The 16,587-nt window shown below is 48.7% G+C and overlaps 1 protein-coding gene and 1 pseudogene across 1 annotated transcript; both read right to left on the reverse strand.

Moving 5' to 3' along the window:
• Nucleotides 1–3,489: 3,489 nt before the first annotated feature.
• Nucleotides 3,490–3,585, reverse strand: LOC128102789 (uncharacterized; annotated as a pseudogene).
• A 3,631-nt stretch (nt 3,586–7,216) lies between these two features.
• Coq4 (coenzyme Q4) lies at nt 7,217–16,491 on the reverse strand. Its single transcript, XM_052723911.1, has 7 exons — nt 16,309–16,491; nt 16,095–16,226; nt 14,725–14,821; nt 14,104–14,206; nt 8,752–8,881; nt 8,173–8,266; nt 7,217–7,823 (listed from the first exon to the last, which is right to left on the reverse strand). The coding sequence occupies exons 1-7, from the start codon at nt 16,376–16,378 to the stop codon at nt 7,652–7,654; spliced, it is 798 nt and encodes a 265-aa protein (XP_052579871.1). The 5' UTR covers nt 16,379–16,491; the 3' UTR covers nt 7,217–7,651.
• Between the last annotated feature and the right edge of the window lie 96 nt (nt 16,492–16,587).

Genomic DNA, 16,587 nt, shown 5'->3' on the forward strand with positions numbered 1-16,587 from the left:
CCTTCCGCCCCGTCCCCGCAGAGGGCGAGCCTCTGAGCTCGTGCGGCTCAGCGCAAACCCAGACCCAGAGCGCCCGACACCGCCCAGCCCCGCCAGTCCTGCGCGCGCCACTGCCTCCGCTGCCCCGCGGCCCTCTGGGAGTGGTAGGCCGCGCGGCATGCTAGGAATTGTAGTCCGAGTAGCCTTGCTAGGCCAGGCTGCTTTAGGATGCCCTGGTCAGGGAGTGTGCAGATCTGCAATTTCCTGGACCAGAGGACCCAGGGAGAATATACCTGCCCACATGGCCATTCGAGAATCCAGAGTCAGAGATGAGGCCCAAGAAAAATTTATTTATTTTTATTTATTACTTTTTTTTTTAACAGTTGTTTGTTTATTTGTGTGTGTATGGATGCATGTGCCAAAGCCCTTGTGTGTCAGAGGACAACTTGAGGGAGTTCGTTCTGTTCTTACACCACGTGGGCTCCAGAAATCAAATTAGGCATGGCTCCCAGGCATGGGGACAAGCACCTTCCCTGAGTTACCTTGCCAGTCCTGTTTATTTTTTGAAACAGGGTCTCTGTGGTCACACTCTGCTGGAACTTGCTACAGCTGATCTAATTCAGCCCTGGGATGACAGGCATGAGCGACCATACTTGTCTTGAAATAGAATTTAACAAAGTTGAGTAACACCGCTCACTGAAAGAAAAGGCTGGATTCTGGCAGAGGTGAGCCCGCACAAACCCAAATTGTGGACTTTGGCAGAATATACAGGACACTGGGCTTCTAGCCCAGCCCAGAGTGGTCATTTACCACAGTGGAGTATGACTGCTCCCTCAGCACTTTTACTGTTTCAAGCACCTTTGCAAGGGTCGTAAAGAATGGAAGAGCCAGATGTGGTGGCTGCAGAGGATCTCCTTGAAGGCATGGATTCAAAGCCCATAATTAACTTTAACCTCTGACTGATAAAACACTCCAGGACTTTGGTTCCCTTGTAAACCTAGAGCTTTGCCCCGTGCCTAGCTGTGGGCAAGGGTTCAGAGCCTCTGGAAAAGTGTGACTAGGCATCTTCCTCCTCCATTACTGCCACTTGCCCTTAAGTAGCTCCTTCAATGACTTGGCCCAATAAAGTTCTTAAAGGGGGCAGGGGCAGTTTCAATGTCTGTTTATAGGGATTATAGATAAATATTTGGTATGATGATGATTTGGACCTGTTTGCTCAGAAGTTCATCCTTCGGCGGGCCTGGATAGTAAGTTAAAGTGACATCTCTCTCTGGGGCTGTAACATAACAGAAGGCTGTGGCTACCCATGTTCATAGGCATGGGCATTTCAGATCAACAGGCTGAATTCACGTTCTCAGTAGAAAGTTCCAAATCTCAGCTCCTTCTTATTGTTAAAAGTGGGTTTTGGGGGTCAGGCATTGGTGGCACATACTTTTAACCCCAGGCACTCAAGAGGCAGAGGCAGGATGATTTCTGTGTTATAGGCCAGCTTGGTCTACATAGTGAGTTCCAGGATAACCAGGGTTACACAGAGAAACCCTGTCTCAAAAACAAACAAACAAGGGGCTGGAAAGATGGCTCCATGGTTAAGAGCACTAACTGCTCTTCCAGAGGACCTGGGTTCAATTTCCAGCACCCATGAAGCAGCTCACAACTGTCTATAAGTACAGTTCCATGGGATCTGAAACCCTCACACAGACATACACACAGGCAAAACACGATGCACATAAAATAAAAATAAGAAATTATTTAAAAAAACAAACAAAAAACACACACACACACCCAAATAGGAATGGTGGAACATACCTTTAATTGCAGCACTTAGGAGGCAAAGGATCTTTGTGACTTTTAGGCCAACCAAGGCTACATTGCGAGACTCTATCAAAACAACAGTGTGTGTGTGTGTGTGTGTGTGTGTGTGTGTGTGTGTGTGTGTGTGTGATTCTAGGGCTCAGAGCATTGGTATGCAGATTCATGGGGCACATTTGAAGCAGTGCTGACATATTTATTATTATAGTTTATAGGCTTTCTGACCTACCACAGAGAGCACATAAATCAAATTCTAGGAGACATGATGGCTCCTGGTGTTTGAAGTCATCCTGCTGAAGTACATAGAGTATCAGACTAGGGCTGGACATATAACTTAGTGGAAGACCTTACCTAGCTTGCCCAAGGCCCAGCACCAAAAACCCAACCAATCAACCAAAAAACAAACAAACAAACAAAAAACAAGCAGGGCATTATGACACACTTTTTTTTTTTTTTACCCACCACCCAATGGCACACACACATACTTTTTAATTTCCACACTCAAGATCCAGAGGCAAGCAGGTCTCTGTGAATTCCAGAACAACAGAGAGACCCTGTCTCCAAGTCAACCAAACAACCAAAAACCAGGGGGCTGGGGAGTTGGCTCAGCAGTAAGAAACACTTGTTGCTTTCCAGAGGACCCAAGTTTGGTTCCTAGCACACACATTCAGCAGGTCATGATGGCCTATAACTCTAGCTCCAGGGGATCTGAAGTCTGCTTTTAGCCTCTTGCAAACATGCATACACATACATATATAAACAGAAAAAAAATTTTTCCAAAAAAAAAAAAAAAAAAAAGGAAGAACTAGGCGAGTCTAGGCCATATAACATAGCGAGATTTTGTATCAAATAAAAAACTCTGGGCAGAAAGATCATAACTGGTTTCATGCACAGGGATAAGCAAGTAATATAACAGATGCTTGTTGAATGAGAAAGGTCATGGAAACCGGGAGCCATGGTGTAAATATGATGCTTTCTAGATTGACTGTTGAGGTCATCTATAAGAGAGCAAGTGAGTTTGGGGGAGGGGACTGCTGACGAACCACCTGCTGGCCTCTAACCAGACTTGTCACAGTGGTCAAATTAAGGCAGTATCCCACAGAACACTGGGTTAGGCCTGGGGTCCAGAGACAAGCACAGAGGAGCAAGACGTTCTGCCTCTGAGCTGCTTGGTGTGGTTGGACACAGAGAGGAGAGATGAAGATAAATAAGGAGTGGGCTGCCGCTCCCAGCATTCTGCCATTTCATCTGCCCTAACACTCTCCTTGGGCTGTCTTCTTTGCCTTCTGGTCAAGTGCAGCTAAGATGCTATCCCTGGCTTCAGCTGCCAGGCTTTGCCAAACCACTCTTCCAGAGTCCAGAGCCTATCTGCACCTGTTGAATAGAAATCCCTCCTGGGGGAGTGGAGGGGCTGGAGAGATGGCTCCATGGTTAAGAGCACTGACTGCTCTTCCAGAGGCCCCATGTTCAATTCCCAGCACCCACATGGTGCCTCACAACTACCTGTAACTCCAGTTCCAGGAGACCCAACACTCTCACACAGACATACTTATAGACAAAGTACCAAAGCACATAAAATAAAAATAAATAATTAAAAATAAATCTCAGGGCTGGAGAGATGGCTCAGCAGTTAACAGCACTGACTGCTCTCCAGAGGACCGGGTTCAATTCCCAGCACCCACATGGCAGCTCACAACTGTCTGTAACTCCAATTCCAATAGAGGATGTATCTATTAGACATTAGACTGATAAGAATAGATGCTACACTTGATCTTAGCCAAAAGGCCGAGAAACAATTAGATGTATTTAATTTTATATGTATGAATGTTTTGCCTGCATGTGGGCGCCTGTGGAGGTCAGAAGAGAGCACCAGGTTAGAAAAGGGCATTGGATCCCCTGGCACTGGAGTATGGATGGTTGTGAGCCACCATGTGGGTGCTGGGAATTGAACCAGGGTCCTTTGCAAGAGCAACAAGTGCTCTTAACCATTAAACCATCTCTCCAGCCCCCAGTTGCCTTTCTTTTCTTTTCTTTTCTTTTCTGTTTTTTGTTTGTTTGTTTGAGACAAAGGTTTCTCTGTATAGCCCTGGCTGTCCAGGAACTCACTTTGTAGACCAGGCTTGCTGTTGAATATTTAACTATGTGAAGATGTGTTACAATTGTTTGTGCTGCCTTTGTTTAATGATGTAAAGATGTGTTGCTATTTCACCTTGCCTGCCTAAGCCACCTGATTGGTCTAATAAAAAGCTGAACGGCCACTACATAGGCAGGAGAGGGACAGGCAGGGCTGGTAGGCAGAGAGAATAAGTAGGAGGAGGAATCTAGGCTCCAGAGAGAAGGAGAAGAGAACGGGGGAGAAAGAGAGGGACACGCTGGGGCCAGAAGCCAGGCTCTCTCCAGCCAGCCAGGAGAAGCAGTGAAAGCAGGACATAGGAAAGAAAGCAAGGTCACAAGCCCAGAGGCAAAATGTAAATAAAAAGAAACAGGTGAATAAGAGCTAAGATGAGGCCGAGCATTCGTAACTACTAAGTCTCTGTATCACGATTTGGGAGCTGGTTGGTGGCCCAAAAGAAAGCCTGGTACACAAGCTGGCCGAGCTCAGCCTGGCTCTGCCTCCCAAGTGCTGGGATTAAAGGTGTGCACCACCACAGCCCCACTCCCAGATGCCTTTCTAAACTCCTGCTGCTTTTACCTTCCCACCAGGAAACTGTGAGCTAAGATGAAGCATTTCTCCCTTACATTGCTGTTGTCAAGAGTTTTTTATCTCTAGGAGGGAGGGAAAGCCCCTGTTCTATGAAGTCGCTCCAGGCTCAGCTCCCTTGGCTTTGGCCCTGCCATATAGTGGCTTCTCTGTAACAGCTGCATGGGAGCTAACACGAGCATTGAAAGCAGCTAACTAACCAGCTCTGTGGACTCCCAGGACTTGGCTCATTGGTGTTTTCCAGCCACACCCAGATGTTTACCATACACATTCTGTTCCTTTGGCCAGAGGAGCTGTGGGCTGTAGCAATTCTTCTACTTAACGTTGTCTGTGGTGATTTCAGAGCTCACCATAGACCTTCCCGGCCAATGATAACTTCCATTTCCTAAGTGATCGTGATGTAACACATACAGCCATGCACTATCTTACTGAGCGCCCCTCTTGTGTGCATTAGGTGTTCCAAACCTATTTTACAGATGGGAAACAGGCTTGTAGAAGGTGAGACTGCTGAAGGAAGCAGAGCAGGTCACTGGTGGGGCAAGGCCTGCCTCTGGAGCCTGGGTGCTCAAGCACAGACAGTAGCGATGCTACCTATGGTGTTACGAGTGTACCTGTGGTGTTGAAGATCAAACCCAGAGCCTTGTGCAGGTTAGACAATTGCTCTACACTGAGCTATGTCCCCGACACTGCATTGTTCCTTGGGACCCACAGAGATCAGAAGAGAGCAACAGATCACAGAACTAGAGTTGTAGGTGGTTATGAACCACCATGTGGGTGCTGGGAATTAAACCCAGGTCCTCTGTAAGAGCAACAGGTGTTCTTAACTGCTGAGCCATCTCTCTAGCCCATCATTTTTAATAAAAGATTTTTCACGTAGTATTTATTTTGTACATGTATGTGCATGCACACCATGGTACATACATGGTGGTCAGAGGGCAACTTGAAGAAGCTGGTGGTCACCTTCCACTATGTGGGTCTTGGGGAAGGAACTCAGGTCTTCAGGCTTGGTAGTAAGTGCTTTTACATTTGTGAATTGTCTAATGGGCCCTGTTGTATTTTCTGCTGCAAGTCGCAGGAAAATGTAATGGAATTCAGCTACTATCATACAAGCTACTACTTGGAAAGGTCAAGGACTGTTCTGAAGGTCAAGTCATGGCTTAAGAAGTCTTGGTGAGGGCTGGAGAGATGGCTCAGAGGTTAAGAGCACTGGCAGCTCTTCCAGAGGTCCTGAGTTCAATTCCCAGCAACCACATGGTGGCTCACAACCATCTGTAATGAGATCTGGTGCCCTCTTCTGTATACATAATAAATAAATAAATAAATCTTTAAAAAAAAAAAAAAAAGAAGTCTTGGTGATATTTTAGCTTTATATATATTAGCCGATTCCTGCAACGATTTCCTTGTATGCTGTGTTTGCTTCCAAGAACTCCTAACAGTGTATTTTATCTGAAATACCTATCAAGCATCCAAGGCCAAACGATCTCCTGAATTAAGGCAAATTAAGCTCAGACCCTCCTTTCTTACACAGCCTTAGTGGTATTTATATTAATATTATAGATATTAACCGATTTCAGCTCTCAGTTGACCTCCTCCTTTACCACTCCCCTTTTGGGTTGTAAAAGAAAGCCTGGTGGTCACTGCCTGAGGAAAACTCTTGTCTGCCTTTATGACCCTGTAAGAATTTAAGCCTGGTGAACTTGCTTTAGCTAGAGCACTGCTGTTGCATGGGTATATAACTGTAAACCTCAGAGACTGAGGAGGATTTTGACTGGAGAACTAGATGGAGAACTAGAAGAATGAGATGGAAGATGAGGAAGAGCCAGATGGGGAAGAACGAGATGAGAAAGACCAAGATGGGGTAGAACTAAGATGAGAGAATTAAGACAGAACTTAGAGGGGACAGCAGATAAATGTAGACAGAAATCAGGCAAGAAAGGAGCTAGGCATGAGAACAGAACTGAAGCTGCGTAGATAGGATTTTATCCCCAGGAATAAAGTAGATGGACCAAGAGCTTGGTGTTCTTAGATTCTTTTCCCAAAAATAACTCGTGCCATTGCTAGCTTCTCTTCTGGGTCCCTGGGAAGAAGATTATTAAGTCAGGCCTTTAATAATATTCAAGACCTGGTGCCCAACATGGGGCATGAACCCATGACCCTGAGATTAAGAGTCTCATGCTCTACCAACTGAGCTAGCCGGGCCCTTCCAAGTAGTAGCTTTTGTGACAGTAGCTGAATTTCATTACATTTTCCTGCGACTTGCAGCAATTTTCTTCCAGTTTTGAAATTTCATTGTGCATGAGTGTATATGTATATGTATATGTATATATGGACACGTGCGTTGTAGACATTGGTAGACAACTCGTGGGAGACCATTCTTTCTCTACCGTTTGGGTCCTGGGGATTAAAATCAGGTTGTCAGGCTTGGTGGCCATGCCTTTACTGCTGAGCATCTCACTGGTTCACTTTGTTGGTTTTTATGGGGAGCGGGGTGAGGCAGAAACAGCTTTATCCTCACCATAGGCATGATCATCGTTCCTATGTTGATGTCAGAAGTCTGGCTTAGAAATAGAAGGGACTTGCTGTTAGCTTTCTGCTGGCTGGGGGCTTGATTCTTAGACTGCCTGACTCAGACCCAATGACAGAGACAAGCAACTGAAGTCCAAATTGGGAAGGAATCCCCTCAACCAGTACCCCAGGCCTAAGGCAAAGGGAGACAGACCAGCAGACTCTAGGCCTGATGGGAGACTTTATTCAGACAGCAGAGATGCCACTCATTCCCCACCATTCTTTTCCGGGCTTTGGAACAGGAACAGGATGGAGTGAGTAGTCAAGGCTTCGGAAGACACAGCTTGACAGAATGCCCTGTAAGGGTAACTGTCCAGAAGAGGGGCTTCAGACCCGAACAATCCAGAATGATCCAAGATGACTGTTCCAGGCACACACATTGCTCTCTGTGAATAGCTCACAACTCCTCACTGACCCGCCTGCTCTCTCCTGGGCTGGCCCTCAAGGCACATGACAGCAGTGACCATAAACATTGTGATCAATGACCCTGAGTTCAAGGTTCAAAGGGAAGAAACAAAGGCAGCAGAAGGCGCTCCTTTGTCCCCAGGAAGGCAGAGTGTGCAGAGGCAAACCAGGCCCTCAATGCAGTGGCTCAGCCTAGGCCAGGCCCTGGATATGTTTCGGGGGAGGACTGATGCCCAGCTCCTCCCGAAGGGCTGCCAGGGGCTGCTCCCAACGCCGCTCGTAGTAGAGATTGAGGAAACATGGGGCCCTGCGCCCATTCTGAATTGCCCAAGGGATCAGCTCAGAGAACAGCACTTGCAGGTTCCTGTGGGACAGGAAGAAAGGACATAAGGCCCCGAAGGGTACGGCAGACTCTGTGCTCAGTCAACCCTCCCCCAGACCTAAGCAGATCTCAGTGAGGAAAGCTCCCATGCCCCATAGCACACACCCTGACTGCAACGGACACCTTCATGTCGACACTGTTCATTTTGATCCAGCCCCTGAGCCCTGGCCTAAAGCCCTGGGGTTTAGGTTTGCTCATTGCCTGAGTTGCCTTTTCTGCCTCATTCTTCTCATCCTTGCTTCCTGGCAAGGCACCAGGCACCTGCATGCCCTTCCCCATTTCCTGGAGCTCCAGACCTTCTGGGGTCTCCTCCCACCCCGAGAAAACTTACTGAGCACGGAGGCGGATGGGTCCGAAGAGTGCTCCCAGGATGCACATGGGCAGGCCGGTCTGCACAGCCTCAAACCACTTTACCACAATCTCTCCTAGAAGTGAGGGAGGGGATAAGAGGTGAGAAGGTGAGGAGCGGGGAAGTCAGAGATGTTGGAATGGCCCCCAGGGAGGCATGTTCTCCTTTTACACTTCTAGGGTTTGTTTGCTGGTGTCTAGTCCCGTCCTGTGGAGCATTTAGCTAGAAGGGAGGGAAGGTCCAAAAGGGGAATCTTGGGGACAGCATGTAGAAGATCTCAAAGGCCAGGCTGACAGTGGTCTGTACAGGCTACAAGGAGCTGCTAAGGGTTTCAGAAGCAGGGATCCTTGGTGTTCAGATGCTGAGACAAGGGCGGGGAGGCATGCAGGAATGAGGATGTACAGCAGGGATGCTACCAGGATGCATATATAACGCAGACGACACGGCAGGAACTGAGCTAGTTGGTCAAGAAGAGGTCTGAACAGGGACCCTGCCTGGAAAACAGACCTGGTGGGTTACCTTGCCATTGCTCACTCAGTTGGCTACTCTGCCAGCACTCACCCAGCATATTGGTGGGCATCCCCAGGAGGGTGTGAAGCATGTCGTGCACCTCTCGGTATCTCTGGATCACATAGGCTAGTTCCTCGTCGTCCACAAAACGGGTAGGTGCTCGTGTATCCGGGGAGACCCTCTGGCAAACATGACCCTTACTTAGACCCCTCCCCATCAGCCCCCAGGGCCCATCTGACCTGCAGCTAGTTGATTCTCAGCCACTCCCACCAAACTCATACCCTATCTGAGAATTCTGTTTCCATCCACACCTGCCAACAGGGGAAGAGCCCCATGGAGCCTGCTCCAACTCACAATGCTGGCAGCCTGTGGAGTCTAGAGCCTTAGTGAGGAAAGGCGGAGTGGGTATGGACTTTATGTTTCATAAGACAGGAAGTTCTGGGATTGGTTGCATAAGAAATGAACATACTAGGAGCTGGGGAGATGGCTTGGTCAATAAAATGATTGTTGTACAAGCATTCGATCCACAGAAGCCACACGATAGATAGATAGATAGATAGATAGACAGACAGACAGACAGACAGACAGATAGATAGATAAACTAACTAACTAAACTAACTAAATGGAAGGGTAGATGCAGCACATGTGCCTGTAACCCCAGCACAAGGCAGAAACAAGAGGCAAGAGGCTAGGAGGTGACCTGGGACTTGATGAGTTCCAAGTTGGAGCTGACTTGAAACCTAAGGTTGAGGAAGACACGATGTCAACCTCTAGAATACACACACACACACACACACACACACACACACACACACACACACAAACACACACACACACACAGAGATTTGTGCACACAAAATAAATACACTGTTGCTGAACTTAATGACTGATATGGAGCTAGCGGGGAAGCTCAGTGGGTAGAGCGAGGGCCTAGCGTACCCTCGGTACTGCATAAAACCAGGCACAGTGGCACACAGCTGTAACCCCAGCAGTTTCAAGGTAGAGGCAAAAGGATCAGGAGTCCAAGGACATCGTTAGCAACATAGAGAATCTGAAGCCACCCTGGGCTGTGAGCTTGTCCCAAAAATCAAAATAAGGCCGGGCGGTGGTGGCGCACGCCTTTAATCCCAGCACTCGGGAGGCAGAGCCAGGCGGATCTCTGTGAGTTCGAGGCCAGCCTGGTCTCCAAAGCGAGTTCCAGGAAAGGCGCAAAGCTACACAGAGAAACCCTGTCTCGAAAAACCAAAAAAAAAAAATCAAAATAAGTAAATGCCCAAATGTTACTATTAAGCTAATTCTATCTGCTTCCTTTTTTTTTTTTTTTTATTATTCAAGGGGCCAGTAAGGAGCTTTAAACTCTTTGTGTGGCCTGAGTTCAATTTGTACACCTGAGGATAGGACTTGCTATTTCACTCACTGTTGTGACTCTGGTGCCTGTGCCAGGACCCAGATCAATAACTCCTTTTTCTTTGTTTTGTAGAAAGTCTCTTGTTATGTAGCCCTGGCTGACCTTGAACTCACGGCAGTTCTTCTGCGGCAGCCTTCCTAATGCTCGGGTTACAGGTGTGTACACTCCCAGGCACTTCTCTGAGCACAGGTAAGGAGGTGGATTATCTCACTTACTCAGCCCTGCTCCTGAACACACAGGGTCAGCCTGGCCGGCCTGCTCCTAGCATGCCCACAGCTTACCCAGGAGCTGACAGACCTGAGATCTTTGTGGCTTTGGGGCAGCTCTGGCATAGTACTATGCTTGGTGTTAATCTGTGGTCTTGCTGGGTCTCAAGACCTTATGTTCTCTTGCTATGTAAGGCTAAAGCAATTGCAGTAACAGCAGCTACTTTCACTGAGAGCCTACTATGTGCCAACTATATATGACATCCTTGACATACACTGCCATATTTTTGCCCTTTCAGTAACCGAGAAGGTAAACACTATGAGTAACTTCACAAATAGGTGAGAAAAATGTGGCTAGGAGGGTGGAGTGTGGGGCCCAAGATCACAAAGCTGAGGTCGCTGAATTAACCTGGAACAGAGTCTGCTGCCTTTAAAGTCAGTAGCCCTGACATTCATCATCAATCAGCCACATTAGTGCCCTGAAGATGAAGGCTTTTTCCAGGAGGGGTTTGTGCAGGGCTGTTGTGAAACTAGGGAGAGAGGCAGGGCATTACTTCTGTCCCTCTGACCGTCAGCCTCAGCTCCGTGGTCTCATCTTGACCCTTCACCTACATCTCTGTAGGGCTCAAATTTTTTTTTTTTTTTTGGTTTTTCGAGACAGGGTTTCTCTGTGTAGCTTTGCGCCTTTCCTGGAACTCGCTTTGGAGACCAGGCTGGCCTCGAACTCACAGAGACCCGCCTGGCTCTGCCTCCCGAGTGCTGGGATTAAAGGCGTGCGCCACCACCGCCCGGCTGTAGGGCTCAAACTTTGTCCTAGAAGTGCTACATCTCCAGACTGCCACCACAGTAGAGAAGATGCTGGGTAAGGCGCCCAGGATGGCCCTAAGAGACCTTCTTCCTCCCCGGCAACAGGACTAAAGGCTGTGGAGAACGCAGAAGCTGTCCCTCCCACGGTGACACTTGGGACAGGTTCTCACTGATGAAATCACCTGCAGCCTGGTGAAACTAGGGCAGGCGACTGCCCTGCCAAGGCACAGGAGCTAGGAGAGGGCAAGAGGCAGGTCACCGTCTTGGAGCAATGCCTCTAATTAACTAACTAATTAATTAATTAAGAGACAGGGTTTCTCTGTGTAACAGCTCTGTCTGTCCTGGAACTCATTTTGTAGACCAGGCTGTCCTTGAACTCACAGAGATCCTTCTGTCTCTGCCTCCTGAGTGCTGGGATTAAAGGCATGCACCACAGTCTGGCTCCTCCAATGACTTTTAATGGCTCCTATTACAAAATGCAGTTTCTTTCCCATGCCCCAGCATAACTATCAGCCTATTGTTTCCCTTTCAAGCCTTTGAGTGTTTTGTTTATCTATGTACTTATGCATACTGAGCTGTCTACTACTGAGTTATATCCCCAGACCTTCCATTGTTTTGTTTTGTCAATTTCTTCCTTTAATATACACATGGGTGTTTTTTATGGGTATGTGTCTATGTACCAAATACATGCCTTGTGCCTATAGAGGCCAGAAGAGAGTGTTAGACACCTTGGAACTGTAGTTACAAAAGGTTGTTAGCTGCCATGTGGGTGCTAGAGATTGAACCCTGGTGCTGTGGGATGTTCTGTATGTCAAATGTGTTGCTGATTAGTCAATAAATAAAACACTGATTGGCCATTGGCTAGGCAGGAAGTATAGGCGGGACAAGGAGGAGAATAAAGCTGGGAAGTGGAAGGCTGAGTCAGAGAGACACTGCCAGCCGCTATGATGACAAACAGCATGTGAAGATGCCAGTAAGCCATGAGCCACATGGCAAGGTATAGATTTATAGAAATGGATTAATTTAAGATATAAGAACAGTTAGCAAGAAGCCTGCCACGGCCATACAGTTTGTAAGCAATATAAGTCTCTGTGTTTACTTGGTCAGGTTTGAGCGGCTGTGGGGCTGGCAGGTGAGAGACATTTATCCTGACTGTGGGCCAGGCAGGAAAACTTAAGCTACACCCTGGTCCTCTGAAATAGCAATAAGCATTTTTTTCCCCCGAGACAGGGTTTCTCTGTGTAGCTTTGGTGCCTGCCCTGGATCTCACTCTGTAGACCAGGCTGGCCTCGAACTCAGAGATCTGCCTGGCTCTGCCTCCCTAATGCTGGGATTGAAGGCATGCGCTACCACCACCTAGCTGCAATAAGCATTCTTAACCACTGAGCCATTGCTCCAGCCCATCTACCTGTTAAAGAGAGGGTCGTGCCATGTAAGTATGGCAGGGCTGGTTACTCTCTACGTAACCAGGGTTGATCTTGAACTCAGTGGCAAACCTCCTGCTTCACTCTCTCAAGTACTAGGCTTGTAGGTACACATCATAGCATCGGACTTGATTTTCTTCCTTTTTTTAATGTGTCTGTGGTGTATATGTGCATATGCACATGTATGGCGTGTGTGTGGCCAGAGGCTGGTGTTGAGTGTCTTCCTCACTCCTCACCTTAGTTTTCGAGACAGGTCTCAAACTGAACCTGGACTGAACTGATTTAGGTCGGCTGGCTGGAAAGGAAGCTCTGGGATCAGCTATCCCTACCTCCAAAGTGCAAGGGTTACAGGTATGAACTGCCAGCTCTGGTTTTGCACACGGGTGCTGAGGATCCAAACTCAGGTCCCCATAAGCAGCAAGCACTGTCCCAGCAGAGCTGTCGACCCAGGCTCTGCACCGTCCTTTTCAACTGTCCTTGAACTTGCGGATTCATCTACGTAGAGTGCTCTTCCCCAGAACTCCTCGTAGCTGACCAGGCCTCATCTTCCAAGTCTCCCTGGAAAGGTCTCTCCGGACCACTCTACCGTGAGTGGCCTCCTCTACCCGCTCCAGAGACATCTTCTGCCCCGTCATTTTGTTCCCTCCAGAGCACCCATCTGCTGGGCGGCAGGCTCCCCAGCAGCAGGCGTTTGGCTATTTTCGTTCATTGTGTTCCGTGGTTGAGAACGATGTCTGGTGCATTCTAAGTACTCAAGAAACACTCTACCGCAAAAAAGGGGAGGGGCGGGGTCTCGTGTATCCCAGGTTGGCCAAAAACTCACTACGCAGGTAAGGCTGGCCCTGAACTTCGGATCCTCTTCCTTCCACTCTACGCCAAGCTCATCAGTGCTGGGGACTGAACCCAGGGCTTTGTGGACAAGCTCTACCAACTGAGCTATATTCCCCAGACCACTACATTTTCATCTGAATTTTTAAAACTACTTTATTAACTGCCTCTCTAATAAGAGCACAAGCTCCGTAGGGACAGCGACCTGGCTTGCTACACCCCATCACACGGGATGATGGAAGGCGGATGCTGAGTGGTGAGTCCTTCAATAGCTGGGAACCCCCTTTCCCCCCAGCATCTGCCTTGCCGGGTGCTGGAGAGTACCACACTGGCCATCCTCTAGAGCAGCGGGGGACACAGTGCAGGGGTTCAGAGAGTACTCTGGGGTTGAACACTGCCCTGAGTGGTACTAGCTGTGCTCGGTGTCTGTGTCCTCATCTCTTGCAAGAGGAGGACAATAGAACATGCTTGACAGGGTCACTGGGAGGATCCAGCCAGATCATGTACCCAGCCTGGCAGCTGCCATGCAACAGGAGGTTAATAATCTCCAGCTGGTGCCAGTATTTGAGATGACATTCCCAGCCCATTTGCCCATCCCATAGAAAAATGACTGAAAAGCAGTCCTGCCCGAGTTGGCAGCTCAGGCATCCTCCTGCCTGAGGCTATCATCCCCATGCCACTCCTCTGCCCTTGTTGGTAACTGCCAGATGCAAAGAGGCTGGAAACTCACATTCACATCCAGGAAGCGCAGATACTCACGGCCCAGAGAGCCTTCAGGCAGGCTCTGGAGCTTGCTTAGGTCAAGGGTGGACAGTGAGATCCGGGGACGCTCTCTGAAAGACAGAATGCAGGAGGTGAGACTGAGGGTGTGTCAGCCACGGCTGGTGAAAGGGCCACATAGAGGAAGGTGGGTGGGCAAAGGGCCACGGGACATCCATGTAGCCACAAGCCCTAATGGAGCAGTACTGGGGACCGTGGAGACAATCACAAACCAGGGCTGAGCTGGTGCCTTCAAAGTCGTGATCTAGTTAAAGAAGGGCCACAGCTGTGATAAGGGTACTCACAAGTGACACTGTGGGGAGGGGACAGTGAGAGCACATTTGGAGGGGTACAACTAACACACTGAGAGCTTAATGCAAGTGGAGTCTTCAGGCTGACGTTGGGCTAAGACAACATATTGTACAACCCAGGGGATCCAGACTACACACACACATGTGTGCTCTTGGTATTGAGCAGTGTCCAGGCAGTGCATCCACCCATGGTTCTCTGAAGGGCTCCTTACAGGGTGACACAGTGTGACTCTAGAAAGATCAGGACCCCTGCCAAATGTCAAGGCAAAGTTGGGACCTACTGTAGGATCTGGGCACCCTCTGGATCCTTCTTCATCTGGTCCCTGAGGAATTTCAGTGTGCAGTATCCTGTGGTCTCCCCTAGAACTGCAACCATGTCTGAAAGGACAGAAATGGGCACAGATGGAGAATGGGGTCTTTTTGTTCTTTGAAACGTCTGTCTTTGTAGTACAGGCTGTCCTGGAACTCACTATGTAGACTAGGCTGGCCTCCAACACTCAGAGCTCTTCCTGCCTCTGCCTCCCAAGTGCCAGATTAAAGGCAAGTGCTACCAGGACAGCTAGCTGTTTTTGTTAACTAAAATTTCTTTTTTTTTTTTTTTTTTTTTTGGTTTTTCGAGACAGGGTTTCTCTGTGTAGCTTTGCGCCTTTCCTGGGACTCACTTGGTAGCCCAGGCTGGCCTCGAACTCACAGAGATCCGCCTGGCTCTGCCTCCCGAGTGCTGGGATTAAAGGCGTGCGCCACCACCGCCCGGCTAAAATTTCTTAACATTACTAATCTACTAATCAACAGAGTGCTGAATCACTTTCACAGTCCATTATCAAAACAGATTATCACGTTCCCACTGATTAGTACAGGCCAAGCTTGAGATCAAATGGTGATGAAGGGCTGATGTAACTAAGCTGGCAGAGTGCTTGCTTAGCACACTCAAAGCCCTGAGTTTGAGTCCCAGCATCACATAAACTGGGCATGGAGGCACATGCCTGTAATCCCAGCATTCACAGGGTGGGGATGCAAGACAATCAGGAACTCAAAGTCATCCTAAGCTAAGTAGTGAGTTAGAGGCCAGCCTAGTCCACATGAGACCTCATTTCAACAAAATAACAATTTAAAAAAATGGTGCTAGATTTGAGTCCAGGTATAGTCAGTACATATGTGATCCTATATAAACAACTTTACATGTCTTCTTTCTCTCTCTCCCATCTTCTTTTCTATCTTTGACAAAGACTGGCTCTGTAACTCAAGCTGGTCTTGAACTGATTCAGCAAAGAAAATGCTGAAGACCACGGTCCTTGACCTTAACCAAGTGTACTACCTTGTGAGAATGTTATAATGTGGTGTGTACCTGCAAGTCATTCAGTCCAGTAAGTAATATGCTTGGATGGCAGACTCTCCCCAGAATTACAAAAAAGCGGACCTGTGGATTGCACGCTTCTTTCTCCTCTCCCGCTCTGCCCAACAGATTCGTTATAGTGACTTAGGCTAGAACCAGGCACCTGATTATCATAAACGTTCCTGGGAACTATGAGATAGATGTAGCCAGGTTTGGGTGCCCGAGACTGCCTGACTCTGGCTACCCACAGGAAACCAAGGCTTTGACAGAGGTCATGACCGGCCCGGGCTTTCGTGGGCGGGGAGCAAATGGCTTTACCGTGGCGATAGGGGTTGTAGAGCGCCATTCCCGCCGAGCCCGCGGCCAGCAGCATCTTTTGCAGTGGGGTGGTGGGGATGTGGTCCGGGTACAGCAGGCGGGTGCCATGGCTCCTGGCCCTGAGGGGCACATCTGCGAGGCAGGAAAGGGGTACAACAGTAAGAAGAGCCGGGTTCCTCCAGTAGCCGCGGAGGCCCAGGTCAGAGATGCTCACCTACAGCTAGCCGCAGAGTGCGCGGGAGATTGGGGCTAGGGCGCAGGGAGCGAAGCAGCAGGGTCACCATGGCAGCGGATGTCCGCGGTGGGTGGGCGGGGCTCCGCTGGCACGACGGAGGCCGGAAAAGTCAAAAGACTCCATGGGGACTGACTCACTATGGCATTTTGATCGGAAATGTACTATGGACGGGGGGATGAAAAAGAAAGCCACAGGCCAACGCTTCCGCTGTGAGCCAGGCCTTATTGATAGCTCATGCTTGTCAACAAAGCACTTGAA

The sequence above is a fragment of the Peromyscus californicus genome, unplaced genomic scaffold (assembly GCF_007827085.1).
Source record: "Peromyscus californicus insignis strain IS unplaced genomic scaffold, ASM782708v3 Scaffold_7__1_contigs__length_154581171, whole genome shotgun sequence".
NCBI lineage: Eukaryota > Metazoa > Chordata > Mammalia > Rodentia > Cricetidae > Peromyscus > Peromyscus californicus.

Bases quoted from the DNA above. Each gene is read 5' to 3' on its own strand.
- Coq4 (XM_052723911.1), bottom strand. From the start codon at position 16,378: ATGGTGACCCTGCTGCTTCGCTCCCTGCGCCCTAGCCCCAATCTCCCG. The intron at 16,227-16,308 runs GTGAGCATCTCT...CCTGCCTCGCAG, and splicing joins CACTCTGCGGCTAGCTGTAG to ATGTGCCCCTCAGGGCCAGG. The intron at 14,207-14,724 runs GTAGGTCCCAAC...TCTGTCTTTCAG, and splicing joins GAGGGTGCCCAGATCCTACA to AGAGCGTCCCCGGATCTCAC.